The sequence below is a fragment of the Lonchura striata genome, chromosome 22, assembly GCF_046129695.1.
Source record: "Lonchura striata isolate bLonStr1 chromosome 22, bLonStr1.mat, whole genome shotgun sequence".
Classification (NCBI taxonomy): domain Eukaryota; kingdom Metazoa; phylum Chordata; class Aves; order Passeriformes; family Estrildidae; genus Lonchura; species Lonchura striata.
The window spans coordinates 10809130-10829968 of record NC_134624.1 but is presented as its reverse complement, the minus strand read 5'-3'; the positions used below and the strand labels follow the sequence as shown (position 1 = coordinate 10829968).

General features: G+C 46.0%; 1 protein-coding gene and 1 long non-coding RNA gene across 7 annotated transcripts in view; one reads left to right on the top strand and one right to left on the bottom strand.

Moving 5' to 3' along the window:
* PBX3 (PBX homeobox 3) overlaps positions 1–20296 on the bottom strand; it is a 103169-nt gene extending 82873 nt beyond the window's left edge. The window contains exons 1-3 of one of the 6 annotated variants that reach the window (XM_021543731.2): positions 20210–20296; positions 19157–19744; positions 18266–18339 (exon numbers count right to left, since the gene is read on the bottom strand). In XM_021543731.2, the coding sequence (XP_021399406.1) occupies positions 18266–18339; positions 19157–19353 (271 nt within the window). In that variant the 5' untranslated portion in view covers positions 19354–19744; positions 20210–20296. The other 5 variants (XM_077787934.1, XM_021543730.3, XM_077787935.1 and 2 more) reach the window with 5 other exon arrangements.
* On the top strand, positions 18216–18971 carry LOC116184233 (uncharacterized). Its single transcript, XR_004148993.2, has 2 exons — positions 18216–18363; positions 18695–18971. It is a non-coding gene; the product is annotated as an uncharacterized LOC116184233 (long non-coding RNA).
* Positions 20297–20839: the final 543 nt, after the last annotated feature.

Sequence of the window (20839 nt, the reverse complement as noted above, 5' to 3'; positions counted from 1 at the left end):
AGTGCCACCAAACCCAAACCCTGCCGCTGCAGGTGCCCAAGGTCTCTGGCTGCAGACCCCGAGGGAGACTCTCCATGGTCTCAGAAATGCAGCAAAGCAGCTTCCTCTGCCTCAAACCACCACACGTGCTCCAGGGAGAGCTCTGCTCCCAGGGGGATGATTTGGCTACCTGGGGAGTTTGTTCCAAACCAAACAGCAAAGGCTCCAGGGTTTTTCCTGAGTAGTTATGGACCGAAATGAGCCGAGACTCTTGTCCAGCACATAGAGGGAGGAAGCTGGGTTAATGTAAATGCACAGCAGCCGCCCATCCATGCTGAGTTTCCAGTGGTGCTGGAGGGCCTGATCCATCCAGACCAGGGAGGAGCAGCGCACAGCACACCCCCAGGGAGGGCAAAGGTGCTCAGTACTTAATTTTATAGCACCTATAAAGCCATGGGAGCAGCATTCTGGAGGTCACTGGGCCTTTGAGGCACTGTTATTAGGAACAATTTAAATTACAACTCTGTAAAAACAGTTTTTTAACAGAAATCTTCATTTTAACATTTTCTTTTTCCAGGAGAGGATAATAATCATAATTTTATTCTAAATACACCATAGCACGAAATACCTACAACTCGTTACAATCAATTTTATTGTGGAATGTGAATGTGATGCCAGGTTCATACCAGTGTTAAACTGGGCTGTTCTGAAGCCATGGAGCCATAAGCACTAAAGAAGAGGATGTAAAATGTATGGACTAAACCGAATATAAATCAATCATTATGACAGAAGTAGCACTTATTTGAGAGTCAGAAGTGAACAAAATATTCTGTGTCAGCAAAATGTCTCCTGTCAAAACCTGCTCTTTAAAATTTCACTACAATGTGCTGAGACAAATGTCCTTTGCAACTCCGTGGAAGAAAGCATATTCTAAATCTTCATAATTCAAGCCTTCCCTGTTTTCAGGCAACAAAGCCAGCCTGAAAGGGTTCAGCATTCCTGCTGGTGGGGTAAATGCTGCAGCTCCATCGCTGGTGAGCGGTGTGCTGCTGCTGCTCCGGCCAGCGCTCACCCAGGCCAGGCCCAGCCAGCCGGGAGCCGTGGGGAGGGGGCACCCCCAGGGCTCCCTGTCCTGCCCATCCCCGAGCAGCCAGCATGAAGCTGGTGGCCAACAGAGCTCCAGAGGAATCGCTGTGTTTGCCTGCCAGTGACTCAGGACTGGCCTGCACCTCTGGCCGGGACCCACACCAGGGATGCCACCAGTGCCGGGGCTGCTCCGGCGTCACGGCGGCCACGGCTCTTCCTGTGCCAGGGCTGAAGAGGTGCTGCTGCACCCCCTCACGCCCAGAGCTGCTCCTCCACGGGCCAGCTCTGGCCAGCATCCTGGACATGCTGCCTCCTTCCCAGCCCTGCTGGAACCCTAGCAGGATCCCAGCCCCCTTCAGCCCTCCGTCCAGAACCTCCCACTCCCTCCCTCTACGCCATTTAAAGTAGACCATTTATCTTTGATTAAATTATAAATGTTTGAGCCCAGTTAAATCTTACAACTAAGTGATCTGGGCTAATGTTCTTTTCTTCCTCCCCTTTATCCTTCCCAAACACATCACGCGTTCCTGAGGAGTTCTGCATTATGTCACTCTTCAGTATATAAAATAAAGGGCAGGCATCTAAATCAGATCTCTGTTCTTCCTTACTTGGGATGACAGCACAAGCTGAACACTTTTGGTGGCTACACTGTTTGCCAATCTGCCACTACCTTAAGATATATAAAATACCAAATTTAAGACTTCAAAAGGGTGACTCCATTTATGTCATCATACTCAAGAAAAAGCAATATTTTCCAATTTGAAAATGCTAGGGGAATGTGCAGTGGTCTGTGAGATGTCCCATACTGCTGGGAAAGTGCAAAAGTAACAAAGGTTTCATGCTTACCCATTCAAAAGAAAAACCATAATTTTTTTTAATTATATGTTTTAAATTGGACACAATCTGCCATAGTGTCTAAACCAACTGAATTAAAGGTCTGGAATCCACTGCAACTTCTAAAAAATCAAAAACCAGTGGAGAGGACAAAGGCAAAGCAATGGCTGTTGGCAACAACCTCTTCCAACTCGAGTCTATTTTTGCAACTGTAGACATTAAAAAACCTGTTTGAAGATTAAAAATGCATAAAACTCACAATTGACATTTATTTCCTGGAAAACAATCTATTTTTTCAGAGATGGTTTCTCCAGAAGATGATAAACTCCTTCTCCTTATGTTGTGCCTTAAGACATCATGTGCTTTTATCCTTTAGCAAAATATGAACCAGCTCCAAGGCTGACAATGCCAAGAACCATGACAAAATGGATTATTAATGAGAAACTGATCTCCAGAACTCTATTAATTTATGTCTTCCTGTCGGATCCCAAAGATGTATCAGCCCTCTCACTCAAAGAAAAAAATGCCAACATTGTACTTTGTTTTAAAGTTCTGCTTAGATGAAGAATTCATTATCCAAAGCAGTGTTGTGTTATTTCAGGCTCCTTGTAGAATAAAGATTCTTTATCAAATAGCTTAAAAAGCTGCTGACAAGTGTGAGGATCTTGCAAAATATATTTACATCAACAATTCAATGCAGAATCTTGGATTTTTAACCTTTTTTTTTCTTTCCTCGGCAACACTCCTCGCCTTGTTCTGACCTCCCAGCACTTTCGAAATGGAGACCATGAAATTCCATCTGTAAAACCTCAGAAAAACTAACACAATGGCGAGCTTTTGAAATTCTTAATTGTACTAATTATTCCATTGAATGTAATGATCTCACAAGTAAACAGAAGAAATCCAATTTCTTCATTGAGCATAAACAGCAAACAGACAAAATATCCTTTTAAACCTCCATGAAAAAAATCTATCTAATCTGTGCTTATCATAATATTTATGAAATAAAAAACAGAGAGAAAAAATTGCTGTAATGTACTCTGGATGACCTCTGCTTGCGCGAGAGAATGAAAACAGCCTTTTGCTTTTCAATCCCCATCAAAGTGGAGTTAAAGGAGGGACAGCATTCCCTTGCTCACTGCCATTAATCATTGCTTTCTTCAAGCAAGTGCGTATTAATTTCTGTCATCCCAAACATCATCGAGTATTGTTACAGCACCGCTCACTCCTCATTCACCACCAGTTGTTACCAGTTTCCCTACACTGAGCAGAGACAGGGTGAATCGTGTGGATTTCAGTGTTGGAGGCCTTTATCCCTGGGGTGCTGACACCAATTAAGCCATTTCAAGAAGAAATGAGAACAGGCGCAGCCCTTGGCGGTAACAAGAGCTCGCACCCAGCCCTGGCCGGGTGCCACAGCTCCCGCTCGGAGCGCGGGCACCGCGTGCCACCCGCCCGGGCAGCACAGCACGCCCAAAAACCAGCCCGGCTCTGCCACACCTGCGTTTGTGATCCACCACTGTCACTGCTGGGCTGGCAGAGCTGCAACGGGAGCAGGGGGACAAGCTCCTGCTCCTGTCTTAATTCCGGCACTACACGTACACATAGCGTAAACTGCAGTGTTTTTACCATTGATATGTAACAAATACCCTAAATATGAAAATAAACTGAATCTGCCCGATTTATAACATTGTTCCAGCTGTCCAGCACCCTGCATTCCCAGCCTGGCATCCCTTTTGTTTGGGAGTCTCCAGGAACTAAAAAATTCACATTTCAATAAAGGTACCTCAAAGCCTTAAAATCAACACACTTAATGAGTTTAATTAATACCATTTGTACCTTGCTAAAGTGTATGTAAGGATTTATCAAACTCTCTGGCAATAGTGTTGATTTTTTCTGACCGCTTTAGACCCAATCATTCTCCTTCTTTCAGACATTTACATCTGCTTTTAAGTTTTTATGGTTGCCTGTTGGCAGGCAGCAAAGTGGAGCTGTCGATGCTGCTGCAGAATAATGCAAGGTTTGTTATGAATTAAATATTAGAAACCTTAACGCAGCGGCCAATAAGAATTATTTGCCTTATTAAAGCAGCAGAAGACGCTGATTAAATTTTCATTGCATTGCAGTCTTTTTCCCATTTCTGCTTTCAATTCATCATTCTAATGTATGAAAGGCTTGCCGAATAATGGCATGGGGACTTAATTTCTGGAATGCAAATATGGCAAAGAAAATACCATAAATACCCTCCCAGAAAACATTAAACAGTCAGTTCTAATTAAGTGAATACTAACTAAGTAAATATTCTCTTAAAGGGAAAAAAAAAAATCAAGATATCAAGAATTCCAAGAAGGAAAACTCTAGAAATAAAGGCACACAAAAATTAAAGGGTGCTTTGACTATCTAGATTTCACAGGAGGAAACTAAGTATGGTTAAACAATTGAGTTTTCAGATACTGCAAGAAATTTCTGTGTTTATGAGTAGGTATCAGAAGACCCAGCCGTGTTTTGATTAACTGTGACTGTACTTGGTAGGTGCTGTGAGTAAATCCACTCCGGTGCGTGCCAGCTGTAGCGAGGCTGCTCCGAGTCAGGTGATCCAGATGTGGTAGTTTTATAAAGCAGCACAGTGCACTAGTGCTCAGTTTACTGGCCTGGCACCCTGCAGAATTCCTTCAGGGGAAGAAGGCTCTCCTGGCAGAGGAGCGTGGCACAGGCACTCGGAAGGCGGCCGGGCGGGAGCAGCGCTTGGCATTCGCACGGCGGCACCGCACACAGCTCCGGGAAAGCGGCCTCACCAAATCTGCATCCCCGTGTCCTATCCTGAAGGTTGTTCACGTTTCTGCCTTAATGTGCATCAGGAAGAAAATGAACTTCAAGTATCCATTTCCCCTAGAGAAAATCTCTTCCCTGAAACTCTGCAACTAATGAAATGGGGATCTATAAATAGCAGCATCATTACCATGAGAGCACTTGCTTTGTGCCCGGCTCTGCCTCTGACCCTCTTTACACTAATAACCAGTGGGCTTCCATTGCATTCCTCCATAGGATGATCAATATTAGGACAGTTAAAATGTGATGTACATTTAAGCCACGGGGTGTGTTTACTCACCGGCTTGCTCAAACGCAGAGCACAACGCAGCAGGTCCTGCCTTTCCCTGCTCACACGTTCTACAGAATTCCTTATTGTCTCAAACGAGGAGAGAGCTGCTCTGGAACTCCTCTGACGGTACCGAGACGTGCGTCGTGACAAGACAAAAGCCATAACACACCTGAAACGTTCCCTGATGAAATCTCTCGATGAACCTCATTAAAATGGTTACTCCATTCCAAATATTATCTACTGAGGCACCACTGTAGTAAACTCTTCCTAAATTGTGCAAGTGAGCATTTAATCAGGGAACGCAATGGTTTGGAAGTGTGGTTTAGATGTAGTCAAACCCCGGTATTTTCCAATTATGACGGATCCTTTCCAAAAGTTAAACATCATTTAATTTCGCTGTGTACTGTAAATTCAACTATCCTAAAGGACAATGCAGTTTGTGAATCCAGGGTAAAAAGGAACTATTTATTAGTTGCCTATGGAATATTCTGCTACTGCATATAATTTATTGGTACTGAGATATTTATGCTGCCCTTCATTAAAGGTAAATATTCAGTTACATTTGCATCTCCCATATACAAAGAGTTCAATTGTTCTGCTAATTTCATATCTCTTAAAATAAATATGATAAAACGTTCCAGTGGGTGGATGAGTTTAAAGGCTTTTATTCTCTGTGACAAAATTATTGATGACAACATATCATAAATGGCACTTACTCCATATACACATGTCACAAGAAAATGTAAAATATTAGAACAGTTATGCATGCAGGAACATTTACTTTTTAAATGAAAATATAACATCCCAATTTTAAAAACCATGTGGTTAAATCAAGAGAATGCATACAGAGAAAACAGAGGACATGCAATTCCACATGTGCTTGTGCTGATTTTCTTTTTGCTTACAGGTACTACACAGGTACTCAAATGTGATTGACTTTATTTAAGTCACAAAACACTGAGTCCCCCAGCAAAGCCCAGACAAATGGCACAGCCACACAGAGCTCACAGCGCGCCGTCGACTGCTCCGGCTCCCAGAGGTACTTGTTCAGTGGCTTTTTTTTTCTGTTTGTTATCACCCTTTAACTTATTAAATATCAAACTAGCCCAGAAATCTGCATTTTATATCAAAATCAGCAGTCAAAGCCAGCAAAATGTATTTAGAAGATCCTGCGCTGGCCAATTGTGCTGGTGTGACTCAAGAGGCTGCACCTCTGCTGAGCACACTGTTATCTGCTCCAGACAGCGTTGGGGGATGTTTGGAACACGTTCCCAGGATGAAGACTTGCGTGTTCCAATCTTGTTTAAATCATCCAGACGTACCTCTGAGAGCCTAAAAACGGGTTATTGCAAATGGCATGGGTTTTTGTATTTTAATATGATTAATAGTGTAAGACACACAAAGATATATGAAAGCAAGGATTTAAGAGAAACAAGCTGAGGAAAAAAAGCTTGTAAAATGCAACCAACACCATCTGAAAATACCAGGCAGCAAAGGTTGCAATTTAAGGGAAGTAACAGCAGAATTCTCAGCACATGGTGGGGAGAGCAATGGCATTTTTACTGGGGCTGAAAAACAGAAGTGTTTGCTGATCTGTGCCAGCAGCTGAACTTTCAGGCCTATTTGTAAATAAAATCAAAATTGCAACTTCAGGTCCATGGATTCCCCTTGCCGTGGGCCTAAGACAGAGGAATAGGCAGGAGCTGGGCGCTTCCCACAGCCGGGATTTGGAGAATTTCAGAGTTAAATAAAGCAGATTTGTAACTGGCAGGATCCTCTCAGCACCGACGTGGTTCTTGCTCTGAGGCAGCCGATGGAGCAGAGCTGCTCAGCGGCACTTGACAACAGCAGTGCTCCCACAATTGTAACCCTCAAATCCAATCAATCCTTGCTCTTTGCATTTCAAGCAGCTCCTGGCTGCCACTGCCTGAAGATAACTATTTTACCACCTCTGTCATGCCTAATTAACAAGTCAGATGTACAATTTAGAAATTTTGCAATTAACCTGCTAAAATATTGCTGGAGGATGCTAATTGTTATGCCAGTTGCCATAAAAGCTCATTTGCATAACTTATGTGTGAAAAACAATTATGAGCGGCGTTCACAGACGCGGTCCACAAACTGCTCCTAGCTACGGATGAGAGGGCCACAAAAACACTTAATTCATTGCCCACAAAATTATGTTCCCCCTTTTCTTAAACAGCATCTGTTTTGTGAAGCCATATTCATAGAAAATCCCCAAATCAACAATTAGGAGCATATGTAAATGTGCGATTACAGTTCTTTTTCTTCCATTGACAAGTTGCGGCTGCCGCGGCGGCGCGGCGCGGGCGGTGCGGGCTCCCCGCGCCGGGCACTGCCCGGAGCCGCCGGCCCGCCGGCGCCCGCGCCGCTATCGCCTCCCGCAGCCCATCACCGGGGGCCACTTCAGCAACAAAGAACCTAAAGTCAATTGTTTCTCCAGTCAATGGGCGTCTGTTCTCAGCGTATATTTACCCAGGCGTTCAGGGCAGATTTTTACCATTAAATTGGAGGCTGTAGAACATGGTTGTTGTACAAATATTTACATTAGTGCTGACCACAGCCTTCTTGCGGCACTCGGAGAGAACAATATCGCCAGCTCCGTCAGCCCGGTTTGGAGGCCCGAGGCTCGCTCCCGGCCACAAAGCCGGAGCGCCGCTCGCCCTGCCCGTGCGGCACCCAGCTAATGCCAAAGACAGGAGCTGGGGCACGCCATGGCCATCAGCCCCATCAGCCCCAGTTCTGGGGCAGGAAAACAAATGTCCAGGCTTTGTTTCACGGACTCTGTTATTTTGAGTCTCCTTTCAAACAGGCAGTTCCCTCAGCAAGTGTTCTCAGCCCACTAAATACAACTAAGCTAAATAAGAACTTGAGTCTGGAGCCCCACAGAACACAGTCGCGTGGTTCAGCACCAATGACATCATGCCACTACCCAGCAAGATGATGTCACTTGCACCTCTTCAAAGTATTAGAGATTTAAAAGTTACATAACAATCTCGGTGATTAAACACCAGCTGTTATGATAATCAGTCAGTAAAAGGAAATGGATTTGTTTAGTGTTAGCAACTACAATATTATTAGATGCTGGGTATATTGAAAGGAAGAAATATTTCCTTTATTGAACACAAAACACCATAAATTTAGGTAAACCGAAATTAGTTCATGTAATACACTGACATCCAAGAATTTATGTATAAAGAGTCTATCATTTAATTTTCAGACATTCAATTTCTATACTTGGTCACAGTCAAAAGGTCAAGAACCAACAAGTCAATAAGTTCCCAATCTCCATATTGATATCACGTCACTGCCCTAACAAGTGGAGGGGAAGCAAGAAATAATTCACAAAAAAAATCCTCAGGGCCTCTGGAGGGCAAATCTCCCCCAGCATCGCACACCAGCGCTGGGCACCCAGAGAGCCCCACCAGTGCCAAAACCTCCCCAGCCCCGTGGCACTGGAGGCATCGGCAGGGCTGTGGTGCCCACATCCCAGCGCCCGTTCTGCTGTCCTCGAGCTTCCTTTCCCCTCTTCACCCAGCGCAATACAAGAAAGAAATACGAGGTAGAAAAACCTATAGTTCCCACTCCATTTGAATAACAAGTGAAATCCTAAAAACCCCTCCACTGCATGTTATTACCAAGTGTATCTCCAGGTTTTATAGTGACAGGACTGTGCTATAATTTCTGAGAAAACCTCGGCATAAAGCTCCATAAACCCAACCACTCCTGTAATGTATCACCTTATCTAGTGCACAATCATTTCCACAACTTTTCATGTTAGTATAATTTGTACAAAAATGGTAATAAATACATCCTTGAAGTCAAATAAGAATCATTGCACTATCTACTGTAACTTGTTCTTACTAGTGACAGTCAATCACACTACCAGGATCTCACATGAAAGAAAATAAGCAAACATTTGGGTGTTCTGTAATTACAAACCTCGCTAAAAGCACGCTTCCTTCTTTAATCAACAAATACAAGAAAGTGTGCCTGGCACAGCCTTTTGAGTGTGCCAGCCAGCCTTGAACAGCTACTGTGGAAGGAGAGCACTGATCCCCAGCGACGGGAGCAAGCCTTCTCCTTCTGTACCGGGCAAACCAACCACCAAGGCACAAAACCCTGATATCCTTTCAGCAGAGGTCTAACCATGGAGTAAAAAAAATTCCTGATTAAAGCCAAGAAAATAAGAAGTTTAAGGAAAGCTTAATTTCTTCATCTCCAGGAGGTATGACTCGTCCATGGCCGAAGTGGAATGAAGTGGAAACTGTAAATTTACCTCTGACACAACGATTTTAATTAAACCAAACACTTGATAAAAATATTCCTTTTTAACACACAGCACCAAGTCAACACAACCCTCACAAAAATCAGACGGATAACATTCCCATTTTAAAGATAAAAGAAGCAAGCTCTTGCATTCAGTTCCATGAGGCGGTGGCCCCGCTTGGGGTCTGCCCTACCGAGGTCACCACATCCCTCCTCACTCAGCAGGGAGAAAGGTTTCTTCCCAGTCAACAGCAGCACCAGGACTCAACCCAGCAGTGCCAGGATTTCCTCTCCAGCACCGTCTTCTCCTGAAACAACACCATCAGGGGCCTACTGGTAAAGTTAAGGTCGGCTTCAGAACATTTTCATTACTTAGTTCCTTTGTTCAAGAATCTGAAACCCAAAATGAGCAGCTGGAGCCCAGCAACGCTTCCTTTTGCTGCCTGTGAGAACTGACTTTGCAGTGTCGGGAGATGTTTTGTTCCTTCCAGTATCAAAAAGGTTCACTATGACAACTAAAGTTTTGGATTATACATTGCTGTGGGATTCTTTGGGCCAAGCTCTGGGGGACTGTGGGTGACCAGGGCCATCATGCTTCCCATGAGAACGCGCTGGCCCTTTGTTCGGGCGAGCGGGGCGGCGGGCGCCGCGGGCAGGGACGGCGGGCAGGGACCCGCAGTGCACGTGCCACTTGTCCTGCGCTGACGTGAAAACCCCTGTGGCTCCGGGGAAACCGCCGTAGCTTGTGTCTCATGTGCTTCATGTTAAAAATTTCCCAACAGTGATAGACTTCAGCTGCCAGGATCAGGGAGAGCATGTGCATCCAGCATGAACAGCCCCCGCACGCAGCTCTGGGCCATTTTTTTATCCTTTTTCCTTTCTTTTAAATAACTATTGGGGCTCATAACAAGCACTGTCACTCCAGCACTGCTCCCCTGATTGACTTTGCGACAATGATCTGTGGAGGAGATGGGCACTCAAACAGCCACTCTGCTGCACTCAGGCAAAGAGGACTAGAGAGGCTTGGGCTGGGTTTGCTTTGGGTATATTTTTTGCTACATTTTTGTTAAATTTCCAGAATTACTTATCTGGTTCTTGTAAAAACAGTATTGCAAAACCAAAACTAATCACAAAACTGTAGTAAAGCAACTCAGAGGCTGAATGAAAACCATACACACACACCCCAAAACTCTAATCCTCAAAAAACAAAGGAAAAATTGAAGTAGATCAGAACATCTCATCTTTGAGCCATCCTGGAGCATCCTGCTACAGCGGAGGTCTCAGCACAGTGATCTTATGTATCATATATGCTCTAATAAATAGGTTCAATGAGTTGAGTTAAGGGCAGAGTTTAACTATTAACTCTAAATTCCCTCACTCTTATGGCTGTAAGTCAATCCCTTAATGTTACTTTAACACAATTTCTGACAGTTGAATAAAATCTATGGTCAGTATTACAACCCCTTCTTTCCTAAAGGAAGGAAAATACATGTGTGATTTGCATCAGAAATGGTGGGAAAGCAGTGGGTGAGTGGGGGTGACAAATGTCCACAGCCCTATTGGCCAGGAATCTGAGCCTTCCATTTGCCTCCAGCTAGCTGGGCCCTCACACCAATCCCCAAATCAGCAAACTGGCAAAACCACCTCCACACAGGTACAGCTCTGAGCACAGCAGCTGTGAGCAGGCAGAGACATTAGAATACCAAGCTGTAAGATATATCTAAAATAATCCCACAAAAATCAGATGACACAAAGAATTCTAATACTTTCCTTTTGTTAAGATACAGTAACTGAGAATACAATGAAATTCTTCATGTTCAGTATCTCCCATTAGATCAATTAATATTCAGAGAAAGGCTTTAACATGAAGTTTAAATAATCATAGAAGGAGAAAAAGAACCACCAATGTTCTAGAAGCTTCTCTAGACCTTTCAATCAATTTTATTTATATGCAAAACCAAGAGAAACTCAGAAAAAACAAAGCTCCTCCTGATGCTAAAGCTCTCAATTTACTGACAGGCAAATGGCTTCATGCTGCCACTTAATCTCATTTCTTGCATAATGCCCTCTAATTAGCATATCAAAGTGAATTAATACTTCTAGGGCATTAGCAATGGGAAAATCTGCTCCAGGCTTCACAATAGCAGTTAAGCAAGAGCCAAGAAATCCTCAAAAACACCACAAACCACTTTGCATTGCAAAACTGTTCAATTTATTTATCCTCTCTCTCTAAACACTTTTACCGCACACTGTTTTACTACTGTTCACCAAACAAAATGATAATTGCCAAAGTTACCAGCATCTGTAATGCCTGTTTAGAATCTTAATTTAGATTGTGTACTTGAAACTCTCTAGATGCTTCCATTGACCCAGTCATACACCACAGGACATACTGGAAAACTGTTGTTATTTTAAAAAATACTGTCAGGATAATATTATTAAATAACCTTTTCCACTTACAATAAATGATTAAAAATTAAATAATCTATGACAAAGCCACCTGCTGGACAATGAGGAATGAGAGATTGGCTTTAAATGTTGATGCATGACTGAAGTATAGCAAAAGGGTTTGACCTGTAAACACATGATACAAACCCACCTCCCTTCCAGGTGATGGATTTGCATTACATGGGATATTCAGTGATTCACATTGTTACAGTCCCTGTGGCTGTGCAACACGCATTGAACTGATCATTAACAAAAGAACCGAAACACCTAAAAGAGCATAACATTAAAGTAAGTACATAATTATTTTTACTATACGCTTTTATGCAAAACATGCTATTTTTATTTAATTTCTGACACAATAAACATATTCGAGCTGTTACAATCAGAGATCAGAGCTTTTCTCCTTCAAAAAATGTTTTCAGAATCTACATTCAATCCCAGGTCACTTTGCAAAATATATATTGTAATTTATAAACAAGGTCTAAAACCCCCTGAAACTTCATCACCTTAGGGCTGCGCAGCAGTCTTTAAAAATAGAAATAGAACACTGAGGGGAAAAAAAAAAACAAACACCCAAACCTACCTCCCAGCACCAGTACTCCCACCCTACGCCAGGAAAGGCCTGGAGCACCTAAGGAAGGCCAGTAACAAAGAGTAGAAGAAAATGCCGGGGGGCAGTGGGGTTTTCTGCATTTCCATTTGCAACACGAAGGGGGAAAAAAAGTACAGTCATACCAAAATAAATTATGCTGGATATTTATCTGGTGCTTCGAGCCTTCCTAAAGAACGTACAGTACTGAAAAACAGTGTTGAAGGACCAGGCTGCATTACCTTTCCTATTTAATTCCCTGCTTCCTCCCTCAGTCCCGGCAGCACGATGGAGGAGCTCTAATGTCCAGCTGAGCCGCACAATTCATCTGTTTGGCTGATGAACTACTCCAACTCTATAAAAGCGTGGACTGTAAGAGCTGACAGAAACTTTAATAATTTATATTAAATATTGATGTGAATTATTTACTCCATTCACACTTAAAGCCAGGAATTGCCTACCAGAGAAAAGCAAACGTGACAAAAGGTCAACACGGCGGTGAGAAAAGGCAGGCGGTGTCAGGCATGTGTTATCTGAACCATGCTGATCACCTTGATAAGCGAGGAGCATTAAACATGACTGCTGAGCAAACAAACAAAGCATTCTTCTCGGGGTGTCAATCCGGCAGCTCCCGGGCGGCTCCGCTCGGGGCTGCGCTGCTCTGGGCTCGCTCGGATCGCGCCCGGATCCATCCATCCCTCCGCAGGAAAACACCACCGAGCAAGGACCTGACATCCATCCCTCGGCGCAGGAAAACACCACCGAGCAAGGAGCCGACATGCATCCCTCCGCAGGAAAACACCACCGAGCAAGGAGCCGACGTGCATCCCTCCGCAGGAAAACACCACCGAGGCACCGCGGGCACGGCGGGCAAGGAGCTGACGAACAGCCCGAAACCCGCGGGCACAGCCCGACCGGACCGCCACGCGCTCCGCTCCGTCATTACGAATACAGCCTCCATTCACCTCTAAATATTGCACTGCATTTGTAACAATTTAGAGTGTCTAATTCTGCTTATATTTGTCTACGGTAGACTGCAAATATCATTATATTAATGTTTCACACAAATCAATGTTTAAATTGAAAAAAGACAGCATAATATCCATATCGTACAACTTTTCCATTGAAAGCTGCAGGAACAGAGTTTGATAAATGTGTTAAATCCTGTAAAAAAAAAAAAAAAAAACACAACTGTTTTGCATTCCCTACATGCCATGATAATTTATCTCCGAATGCAAAAATTCCTTAACTTACAACAATTGTCCTAAAATACACCACACGGTAACTGCTAGAATTTCGTATTTTAGATAAGCAAGAAATGTGTCAAATTCAAAAATAAATGGAAACACATGAAAGACAGCTATAAAATAAAATAAATAAAATAAATCCCCGCTCCTGGCTAAATTAGTATTGACAAGTAGGGCCAAATTTATCCTCCACAGAGGGGAAAAAAAAAATCTCTGAAACCACTAATCCCACTACTCAAGGTGAAGATGGATATTTAAATGCAGCAAGGAGCACCAGCAATGGGAAGCACTGAAGGTAAGGTGCAGTCTCAGGTTCTGTGAGATAAAATACCATTAATTTCTCTAATGCCCATAATCACCAAATCGCCATTTTCTCAACTAGAGAAGTGCCCTGGTATAGAAATCCACCAAAGAACCAGGCTGCTGATAATGAATGTGTTGGAAACAGATGACCAAACGATAATCAAGACACTTTATTCAATTTATTTTTTCCTAGTAGGACATTTATGAAGAAAAGCAATGTCATTGCCATAAGGACAGTGCAAACGACCAAACGTTCTGCTGCACGGCATCATTTGTAATACATCTGCTGGCAATTAAAAAAATACATTCAAAAGTACAATCACTGGGTCGATGACAAACCTTGGTACTGAAGCATGAGATGGAAGCAAAAGCCAAACAATTTAAGCTGAGCTGGATGCACATAAACGCCCAGCTCTGACTTCTTCAGGTAGTCAGGGAACAACAAAATATGTATTTAGCAGCTTCAAAAAAAAAAAAAAATCAGGACTGCACATAAATATTTTAAAGAGCTAAAGTAAGTAACAATAACATCACAGCTGATATTTAGAAAATAGCCAAAATACACACGCACACTCTCACACACAGGCACATACACGTATGCTATCAGTGCCATGTCATTGTTCCATCAGAATCCTCTGGTGCTCCGGCAGGATGGAGGGTTATAGCGTGTTTCTGAGAGTTGTTGGCGCTAAACGCGAGTTTACAAGCGCAGGGGAGTTGGAATTCGTGCAGGGCAGGGCAGGGTGGCTTTCCCAGCCCCACGGCGCCGGCAGGGGCTAACACCTCAGCTCTGCCAGGGCCGGGCAGGGGCAGCGCTGCCCAGCAGTGCCCTGGCCGCGGTTCCAGGCTGCAGCACATCGACAAGGGGCGGTCCTGAGCAGCGGCCAGCTCATCAATAAGGAGCTGTGCAGCCAGGCAGGGCCCGCTGCAGCCCTGTCATCACAGGGACGGCAGCGCACGGCTATTTACAGCTGCGGCGATAAAAATAAAGGTAACTCACACGGCAACAGCCAGGAGTTAACCCCGCGGCCAACACGCGGTCTGTCTGCTTTTCAGAGATTTTTTATTCATTCTTTAAAACAAAAATCTATGCAAGGGGAGAACGTTCTTAATGAACATTTTCATCCTCTCTCTTTAGACATAAAAAATAGTTGCAGCAGCCCGAGCAGCCGAGCAGGCCTTTCGCTTCCCCTGCGGACACCTCCTGCAGTCGAGAAGTTCATTAAGTTTTATGATCTTCCCAAGTCAGTCCTGCTTATAAGCCTCACAAAGGCCACAAATCTGGCAAACCATCATGTATGCCATTAGGCTTTACTAGGAAATGAATGCTATTTAGGGGTGGTGGTGACAGTAAATTCGGGGTTGGTTGGCAGCTATCATTGTTGCTGCTGGACTTGGGGAAATAAATAAATAAATAAATAAATAACTATAGATGTGTGCACAGTTATGCACATGAATTCAGACATTTTTATAAACCTGTGATCCTGTCTCTGTAAATGACTTTTAAAGACAAAAAAACAAATTATCTATCAGCACAGTCCAGGACCTAATAATATGTTTCTCCATTGGGAAATAAATGCAATTCCCTAAGACATTTTAAGACTGCAAGAATTAATATATTTTCACTTCTTTCTCCATAAGAATAACCAGGACCCCAGGTTGAGCAACATCCTGGAGGAAGCTTAATAAAATCACCAGTCTGAAGGTGTTTCAGTCAGTAAAAAAGAGCTATTTAAAAAAAAAAAAAAAACAAACAATGGTGCAAATCAGTTTTTGATTCCTTCTGGTAGGATGTGAGGAAACAGAGTGTGACACAGGTATGCAACAGATGTGAGTGTGCGTCCAGTGACACCTCGGAGAGCAGGCAAAGCACAGCCAAAGGGAGCCACTGCCTCCTCACTTGCTTATCTTCCTATTTTATTGGAGGGGCTTCGGTAGAACTCTGCTATAATTTTTCTTTGAACTAATTAAAGCCAGAGGTGGCAGTTTCTTTATGAACACCATGCTACCTTGTGGTTGCCTCTCAGAATACACACAGCTATTAATAGTTGTAAAGCACTTAAATGTATTATGCAGCACTTTTGAAAATGTTAAAATGTTAAAAAAGAAATGTCAGGCTAAATTCAGTAACTCAGTGATTTGCTTTGTACATGGTAAATACCTCACAGGGAGAAAAAATAAAAATCTTCAGCTCCTGACCCTGTGTGAGGCTTTCAGAAATGAGATGTATCCATTAACCCTTGCTGGGAAGTGACAGAGTGGCTCCATGCAAACTGAGGATTCCTTCTCATGCTCTCTCCCAGCCAGTCTCACAAAGTCCTTGCTGACTGTACTGAAAACTACTAAAATGCAAATAAATACATAATTCAATATAAAAATTACTTAAATACCGCATGACTTGTTTCTGAACAGACATGACATCCTTCCATGGAGGAAGACAGTGATGAAACCACCATGGCAATTCCCACACCCAGGAAAACTTTGGTTCTGATCAGGAAGAATTAAACGCCAGCACACGACCCCATCGGAGATAGGTTTAAGCACCTGACAGTTGTCAGACCACAAGACAATGCAGAGCCCTAGGCAGAGAGGGGGACACCTCTGCCTTAACTGCATCTCAGACCTTTCCTCAAGCTTCCAGTTTAGAACTGAGCTGTTCCCTCCGAGAACAGCTTCCAGAAAACAGGCTACAATTTATTTTCACGTTTTCTTTGCTTTAGCACACTAAGTAAAGCCTGCACAGACATTTCACTTCAACTGGGAGACCCTGAGTGAAGGTCCCCTTCTGGGAAGAGTTTTTGGTGGAGGTGTGGATCCATCTCCATCAATCACTCAGAGCATTAATCGCGTCCCTCCCGTGATGCCAGGGCTGGCAGGAGCTCGCCTTTGGGCAGGCAGACGCCTTCACTCTTTGTTGGTTCTCAGCGATCTCACAAAAGAGGGATAACTTGAAAACTTGCTCGACTTCTTGCAGCACAAATGCAGCATCCCAACGTACAAGTTATCACTGAAACACCCCAAAAGGTTTCAGACCACAGAGTCTGTCGTCAGGTTCCCCCTCGCCTGCGAGACGGCGGCGGCCTCACAAACACCCTGTGCCAGTAATCCCACTGCTGAAAGGACTGGGGCTTTCTTCGCAGCTCACCTCTGACATGTGCCTGACTACGCTTGCCTTTCAAAACACTGAGGCTAAGCCCTCTGCAAATAAAGTGACCGCGGGACCTACGCCTGCCTCCTTAATTGAAATGTGCTCCTGCAAATGTCTGAACACCGAGGGCAGGTTGCTCTCTGGCTCCGGAGCAGGACGGGCAAAGAAGTTTAGGGAAAGGCAGGAAACAAACACACAAGCCAAGGAAAGGGGTTACGAGCCGACCGAGGAGGAACGTATATAGGTGGGAAGGGAGAGGGATCATTCCCCTTATCCCGGGTAATATAATGCAACATAAAGCAGAATCAATCTTAATATTCACAACACAGTCAATACCCTAGTGCTTAGCTGTCAGCAGGAACTGAAGTGGATCCCCGGTAGCAAAGAAACCCTTGGACATAAAGCACCATAATTCACAGAGAACCGCTCACTCCAGGCTCCACAGCTCAGATTTGCAATGATTTCACGTTGGGTTGTTTTCATCCAGTTTTATTTTTTCAGTGTGGAATTAAGCAGAACGTTACTGAGTATCACATAGAACTAAAAAGCCAGGCAATGGCTTAAGCTGTATGTGAATAATTGGCTATTCATTTTTAAATCCAGTCATAATAAATGTTTTTGTTATTGTTAAATGTTACTATTGTTAAATTTTATTATTCTCATTATTATTATTTTCATTAAATGTTCTTGTTCTCGTAATACAAAGCAGAATACTTTGTAAATTTTCTTCTTTAAACAAACAAAAAATTCTATAAATTCAGTGATGTGAAAAAATTGCAAAAAAAATCTCCTAGATCACCCACAAGAAAAGCACGGAGTTTATTTCTGTCGCGTTAATGTAGACGAAAAAAAAAAAAAAATACCGGACTTTGGAGATTTTTGAGAATTTTGGCGTTTAAAAGCCCTGCGCCGGGAGGCGCCGGCGCAGCGCCGGGCTCGGGAGCGGGGTCGGGGCGCCCTCGGCGGGGCCGCGGGGGCTCGGCTCGGCGCTGCCGCCCCTCGCGGAGCTCCCGGTGCGGTGCCGGGGTTAAACCCGCGGGCACAGCGCCGCGGGCTGTCCTTCACACGCCGCCGGACGGCTCGGCGGGGCCGGCAGCGGGCCCCCCGCGCCATTTCGCGGCGCTGCCGCCGCCCCCCGGGCCGCCGGGCGCCCCCGGCCCCCGCCCCGGCGGCGAGAGCGGCCCGGGCCCGGCGCGGCGGCGGCGCTAAGATGGCTGCGGCGGCGGCGCGGCGGCCCGTACCTGTTTTCTCCTTGATCTCGCAGAGGACGCTGAACAGGGCGGGTTTCATCCTGTGGCAGTTCAGGGCGTGTTTCCTGCAAGAGAGCACAGGACAAGCGGTTAGCGCCGGGCTCCGGCAACATGGCGCCTTCCCCGGGCCGCTCGCCCCCCGGCCGGGGGTCCCGGGGCCGCGGGCGGCGAGGGCCGGCCGGAACCTCCCTCAGCCCGCTTCGCTTCGTGCGAATTATCTTTGTGCAAACACCGCCCGAACGAGGGGGAAAAACCACCCCCCTCGTCCCCGTCCTGCGATATTAGACCTGATTTATTAAGGAGATTGGGGAGAGGGGGGGGGAGGTGTACAGAGTTAACATTGTTTTTGTATTTATTGTGATTGAATAGAGCCGGGGTTTGGTTCGGGCTTTATTCACACACACACACCCTCTCCTGCAGCAGTATCTGGTCAGATTTATAATTCATCTGCTGCCGCTTTGAGACAAGAAAAGAAAGAAAGAGGCAAAGTTGTACTTTGAGGGATGGCCGGACGGACAGACGGATGGACGGCGGCGCAAAGGCCGGTATCCACCGGGCAGCGTCCAGCGGGAACGGGCAGGGACCAGCCACAGCCTCCCGCGCACCACACCGACGGCAGAGCCATCGCATACTTCTACATTTATCATAGCTTTTTTTTTTTAAGGAAAGAAATCATTAAATAGCAACTTGGCTCTGCCTTGGCTGCTGGCAATTTCTCTTACGGCCCCAAGAAGTTGCTCTTAATTGTGAGACTCCGGGTCTCTGCAGAGGAACAGGAAGGAGAGAAACAAAAACCACACACACACACCAAAAATAATTAAAAAAATAATAATATTAATAATAATTTTTTTAAAAGACAAGGTTTAATTAGACGAAACCAACTTTGCTTGTGCCTCATCCAGGCTTTGGTCAGTGATGGTCATGATCTGATGGAGGATGTCGCCGATGTCCTGCTTCCTGCCGTCGCCGTCAGCCCCTTCGTGTCCGTGGGGAGGCGGCAGGGCCATGCCCCCCTGCACCGAGTGCCCGGCCAGGTTCACGCCGGCCAGAGTCTGCAGCATCCTGGACTGATCGTCCATGGCTCCGGGCCGGGCCGCGCTCCGGGCGGTCACGGCAGCGCCTGCCCCGCTCAGTCCCAGTGCCGCGCTCCTGACCGCGCTCTGCACACACACCACGAAAAAAGGGAAACAGGAAAAAAAAGCCAAACAAAACAGTAACAAAAAAAATGTAGTATTTGTGTTTTGACCGGATCTCAGCTGTTTATTCCACTCTCTTCTCCTTCCCAGGGCAGTAAATCACTCTCTTCTTTAGTTACAATCTTCTTTCATCATCATCATATTGGTGCCTCGGATAAATGAGCTGAGCAGATTTCTGTGAGATTTTCCTGGTACAATCTTCCTCCAAAGCTTTTTTTTTTCCTTTTTTATTTTTATTGTTGCTTTTTATGTCTTTCCCCACTTGTCCAAAAATCTTCTTTGCAAAAAGGCAAAATTAAAAAAAAAAAATTAAGTACAAAATCAAAAAAACTCGCTTTCAAATCCTTCAGAAGTTGGGAGGGTGCAAACAGCAAAAACCACAACAAACCAGCGAACACCCCCACCCCCAAATTGCAACATAAAAAAAGCCAAGAAAACACAATCACAGAGGGAAAAAAAAAAAATTAATCGCCCTCCCCCCCAAATAACAAACGATCCCAAGTCTGTGCACGGGGGTGAGACAGCAGCAATCAAAAGTTTGAACTTGTGCAAAGAAAAGAGCGGAAATAACGGGGAAAGAACTGTAAAAAAATTAATTACACACTCTCTGCAAAGCAATGTGCAAAAATATCGGCCCGCCGGAATTTATGAGCCCCGCGCCCGGTGCCCGCGCGTGTTTTATGTTGTTTGATGGCCGCTCCGGTGAGGGATTGACAGGCTGCCAACGCCACTCACTCACCGCAGACGTGTCACCCTGTGAAGGAGCCGAGCGGCGCGCGAGAGGGAGCGGAGCGCCGGCCCCGCCCCGCCCGCCGGCCCCGCCCCGCCGGCCCGCCCCGGCCCGCCCCGCCGGCCCGCCCGCCCCGCTCCGCGCGCGCGGCCCTCCCGCCGGGCCCGGCGGCGCCCGCGCTCCGGGGCGGGCGGGAGGGGCCGGCCGAGCGCCAGAGCGACGGGCACGGCGGCCAATCGCCGCGCGAGGCCGCGGGGGCTGGCTGCGGCCTTGGCCAATCAGCGCCCGCACGGTGGTGCCGCGCCCGCCCGCCCCAGCTCGGGCCCCGCCCCGGGATGAGGAACTTGTGATTGGGCCGTTCGAACGGCGGCGTGGGCGGGGCGAGCGGCCCGGGCCCCGCCCCCGTTGCCGTGGTGACGGCGGGCCGGTCCCGCCGGGCCGGGCCCGGGGCCTCCCGAGCGCCCGGGCCCGGCCGGGCCTGCCCGACGGAGCCCCGGGGCCTCCCGAGCGCCCGGGCCCGGCCGGGCCTGCCCGGCACCGGCAGCGGCGGCCGTGCGATGGAGCCCTGCGCAGGATGAAGGGTCCCGGGCCGGTCTGTCGCGGCCCGTGCCCTGAGCGTGTCCCCGCGGAGAGCTGCGG